General features: G+C 40.1%; 1 protein-coding gene across 1 annotated transcript in view; it reads left to right on the plus strand.

Annotated features, from left to right (window-relative positions):
* Positions 1–5,000, plus strand: part of LOC113634129 (sodium/potassium/calcium exchanger 3) — a 44,530-nt gene that overhangs the window by 23,459 nt on the left and 16,071 nt on the right. The window contains exons 3-6 of the mRNA XM_047809217.1: positions 2,680–2,756; positions 3,770–3,844; positions 4,269–4,353; positions 4,872–4,975. Coding sequence (XP_047665173.1) covers positions 2,680–2,756; positions 3,770–3,844; positions 4,269–4,353; positions 4,872–4,975 — 341 coding nt within the window. The remainder of the gene's footprint in view (positions 1–2,679; positions 2,757–3,769; positions 3,845–4,268; positions 4,354–4,871; positions 4,976–5,000) is intronic.

Consider the following 5,000-nt stretch of genomic DNA (forward strand, 5'->3'; position numbering starts at 1 on the left):
CCTGGGGCCATGTCGCATCCCTACTGTGTTAATGTGTGTTTAAACAGTCTGAGCTACAAGAGTCCAGATTAAAGATACAAAAATGATCCTGTGTGTGTGTGTGTGTGTGTGTGTGTGTGTGTGTGTGTGTGTGTGTGTGTGTGTGTGTGTGTGTGTGTGTGTGTGTGTGTGTTTGCACCTTCATCTATGCATCTTTGAACTTCAGATAACCTTTAAATCTTCTGTCCCTGTGTTCAAACATTAAATAATTTTAATTACTTCAGGGATTTACTATTCATTACTCTCGATTTGACTATAAATGTACCTTTAATGTTACGACTGTACAGTCTGCTACGACGATCATCAGTAGCTGTGTGCTTTGTATCAAATAATTCATGAAGAGGATTCTATACAGTATATCTACCCAACCTTCACCGCATAGATGATAGTATAAAGACATTAGCAGTCACTACGATACTCAGCTAATTAAAGCGACAGACTACATTAATGCTATAATTACTGATTACTCATAGCTCAGTGTGACTGTTTTCTAATCATGATCAGAAGGTAGATCTGTAATTTGAGAGATGAGTAATATGACAATGTATGTTAATATTCTGTAAATCATGTCAGTAGACTGTTAGTTTCCCAGCACTGTGTTTCCTGTTTCCACTCGCTATCCTGTCATTGGTTGTTGCCTCGATTGTGGTCACCTGTTTCATGTCGGTTTGTCTACTTATAGACAAGCTTAGTGTTTTGTAACAACATTGTGTATTTGTTATTCTATGTCTGAGGCTGTTTCTTTTGCATTTTGTGTCTCTTTTCTTGGCAGTTATGTTGTGTTGCCTGGGTCTCAGGTTCGATCCTGAGGTAAAAGTTTGTAAAAGTTTGGGTTCCCGTGGCGGTGTGGGTTTAATCAGGGCTGTCTGGTTTTCTCTCACCTCCCAAAACACACTGCAATAGATGCAATAGCTGTGATAGATTGCAAGTAAGTGTGAATTTTGTGTATTGGACTTCCTATCCTAGGGTATATTCCCTCCTCATGCACAGTATGGTCTGGGTTCACTGTGACCTCGACTTAGATAAACAATCAGTTTCTAATAGCATCATGACACCATTAATGAAAATCTCATCCAATGCTGAAGGCTCTAGAGATTCAACTATTTTGAAAATTCTGCTTTAACTCCATGCTGCTTCGTACTGGGCTTGAGGAAGTCAGGATGGAGTTGGATTTTAAACTGAAGTTTATTAGTGTGTGAACGAGATATATGAGAATCACTACAGAATACACGGCATCTGCACTGACAGAATTCAGAATCTGAAATAATATCGCTTCACATTTGTGGCTGAAGACAGGATCTTTGCGTGTGTGCGTGTGTAAAGGAGGCTGCGGTGGCGGCGCCATGATGCAGCCTTGTTACGTATGTGTGTGAGCCTCTGGTGGTGTGGTGATGCTCTGCTGCTAAAAATAGACAGGGCTTCTGTCTGCTGCTCTAACCTGCACACATGGAGTGCTTAAGGCTCCTGCTGTGCTCACACACAGGAGACAACACACACACACACACACACACACACACACACACACACACACACACACAGATATATACACACACAGATATACACATAACTAACACACACCTGAGCCAAAGATAATTAAATTTAATGTCTGAGCGTGCAGTTTGGTTGAGTGAATTAAAGTCATAGTAAGATTTAATGACAAGGCTGTAGTGAGGATGTTAAATTAATTCAGTCTTGCTTTGATACTGTAAGATGTTCATAGAGGGATTTTTATACTGAGATCAAACCTGAAGACATAAGAGATCAAACTACACTTGAAAATATATACACTCTCTCTCTCTCTCTCTCTCTCTCTCTCTCTCTCTCTCTCTCTCTCTCTGTGTCATTCTCTCTCTCTCTCATTTTTACAAAAGTATGAACAATGTTGATGGTTTTAAATGTGTGGTGTTGGGAAAATGCTTTGTGCTCTGTGGAGGAAGGAGAACTGAACTTTGCACCAGAGTTCAACTAATCACCCATGTTTTAATCAATGTAGAAACCATCTTAACATCTTTATTTATTTATCTATTTATTTATTTATTAAGTCACCATGAATTTTAATGATATGTGACTCGTGTAAATAAAGTGCTGAAAAAGTCAGGAATAGTATCTCTCTCTAGCTGACGCAAGAAAGCAGGAGAGAGGACAACGTAAATATCGAGAGAGATGTATATATATATATAGGATCTATCTTGTATGCCCCCCACGATCTCTCATCTATCTCTCTCTCTCTCTGTCTCTATCTCTCTTTATATCTCTATCTGTGTCTCCATCTCTTCTCTCTCTCTATCCTCTCTATCTCTCTCCTTCTGTGTTCTCTCGCATCTCTCTCTCTCTTTTCTCTCCCTATCTCTGTGTCTCTCTCTGCCTCTCTCTTTATTTTAGGGCAGAGCAAATGAGGGGGGGAGAGAGGGGAAGGAGATAAGAGAGCTCGAAGAGAGAGAGAATATAAGAGAGATACTCTTTATAGCAAATACTAGATATGATGATAGCTGAATCTTATCTATATTCTTTCTCTTTCTCTCTCCCTGCATCTTTCTCTCTGTGTCATTCTCTCTCTCTCTCTCTCTCTCTCTCTCTCTCTCTCTCTCTCTCTCTCTCTCTCTCTCTCTCTCTCTCTCTCTCTATCTCTCTCTCTTTCAGCCATCCACGAGTTCCCTGAAGACATCTTTACTAAGGAACAGAGGAAGAGGGGGGCTGTGCTGCTACATGTGCTGTGTGTGAGTTGATCACAAAATACACTTCTCTTCAATGCTTTAAAAAATAAAAAACAGACCCTCCATTATCAGAGATTATACAGCATGTGATTTTCAATTCATGCACTAAGGAAAACAGAAAATGAAAAGAATCGCCAGCAGTGAGACTAAAAGCACTCAGGGTTTTGTTGTTATTACCCTGAATTCACTAGCTCACAGGAGCTCAGGTCAAATTTGTAAAGGTCCAGTTCCTTTATTTTAGCTTTACTAAAAGGTCTGACGTGACTGAAGGGTGACGCCGAAACATTCTTATAATGTTTAAGCATTTATGATTAACTGAACAATATCGTCAATAAGACAAACGCTGTTCGATTTCTGATTGGGTTTCTGTTGCTATTTTAACACCACATTGTTTCACACTGTACACTGTTTGGCACCACAATGTGGGGTGTGTCTACATGACAAGTATGAAAGCTTCATCTTCCCTGGTTTAAAATGCATTGTTTAGAACGAAGATAACCTGGGACGGGTTCCACTGGGTAACGCATGATATATTGTTGATGACTGAATTGACATCCACTTTGAAATTCTTGCCAATTTGGACCTAACGGTTCTGACTGTCCAAGACCTTAAAGCCAATCCTTTTTATTTATTTTTGACTCAAAATGTTTTTCATTTTCAACTGATAAATCTAAATCTTGTGCAATGCAGCTTTAACATTAGGGCCTTATAGTGGCACTTGGCCATTTTGTTGGCCTCTCGCATTGGTCTTTTGTTTTTTTTTAATAAATAAAATAAAAAACATATATTATATATTAAATAATATTATATAAATAATATATATTATATATTATATTTGTATAAATCCTTTTTCTTGCATTTTTTTGATCGATGAGTCTTTCCTTAATTTAATCATTCAGTTCTTCACACATGTCATGCTAGCACTGATCATAACCTCCTTATTTTGCACATAAGATCAAATACCTAGCGCAATAAAGTCCCTAGCTATTTACTCTCTTGCTCTCTCGCTCTTCCAGGCCATTTATATGTTCTACGCTCTTGCTATCGTCTGTGATGACTACTTCGTCCCCTCCCTGGAGAAGATCTCAGAGGTGAGTTGTCACTGCGGCTGGGCGCCGTACGAGCGGCTACGCGAGGCGGTGACAGCTCAATTTGTTCCCCGTCCTTCGTGTGAGATGTTAGCGCAACATGTCACCATATCCAGTTAAAGGTCTTGCTAATGAGGAGCATCTGGAAAGTGCATTTCTCTTCAGGTCTGAGAGGTGCTATGGCTTGCTTTCCTCTCTGGCTTTTTCCACCTCAGATAATACCGCTTTTGTGGGGAGCTTAGGCAAAGAAATGAGATTGAACAGAATCATAATCCTGTGAGATATGTACCTCATTTTGGGGTGTGTCCGGATGCTATTCGCACTGCACTTGTTACCTGACCTACATTTTTATCCCTGTGCTGTATTTGGGGTTTGGGGCATTTTCGGGGTTTCACTCTGTATAATCATTTCTTTTCATCTGCTGCAGAACCTACAGCTCAGTGAGGATGTGGCCGGGGCTACGTTCATGGCTGCTGGAAGCTCCGCCCCTGAGCTCTTCACCTCTCTGATTGGTCAGTTCAGAGGTCACTTCTATGTCATTTCAGTTGTGTTGTGTGATTGATACTGTAACAGTTCTCTAACACAAAGGTTATTAAGTGAGTATTAACCAAAAAAAATCATTCCTTAAAAGGGTCTTAACTGGTCTGGGAACTAGGCCACTTAGAGGAATTAAACCCTGAAAATCTGCATCTGGGTTGAGACTGAGCTCATGATTAATGTTTACTTTGTTATAAATTTCAGAAGTAGTGTCTTAGTTATTTGCTACATAACCATCATGAGCTAGAACTATTCAGAGAACGAAGACACATATACTGGATATAATAATGAACTTATTCAGAAATGACCTCAGGATTGATTTCCCGACTTCACATGAAATCAGACGATGGAATAATTCCATGAATTTAATGAAGCGATGAAGTAATATTTCTGACAGGTCCAGAGTTCTGCATGAAACCGTTTCAAATAGTCATGACTGTTTCTCAATGCAGGAATCCCTTCTAGCTGATCAGAGCATCTGTTTGATTGACAGGTGTGTTCATCACTAAGGGGGATGTGGGAGTGGGCACGATCGTCGGGTCAGCTGTCTTCAACATCCTCGTCATCATTGGAGTGTGTGGCATCTTCGCTGGTCAGGTAGCTGCCTGCTCTGTCCGTTTAA

This window comes from Tachysurus fulvidraco, chromosome 26 (assembly GCF_022655615.1).
Source record: "Tachysurus fulvidraco isolate hzauxx_2018 chromosome 26, HZAU_PFXX_2.0, whole genome shotgun sequence".
In the NCBI taxonomy this organism is placed as follows: Eukaryota; Metazoa; Chordata; class Actinopteri; order Siluriformes; family Bagridae; genus Tachysurus; species Tachysurus fulvidraco.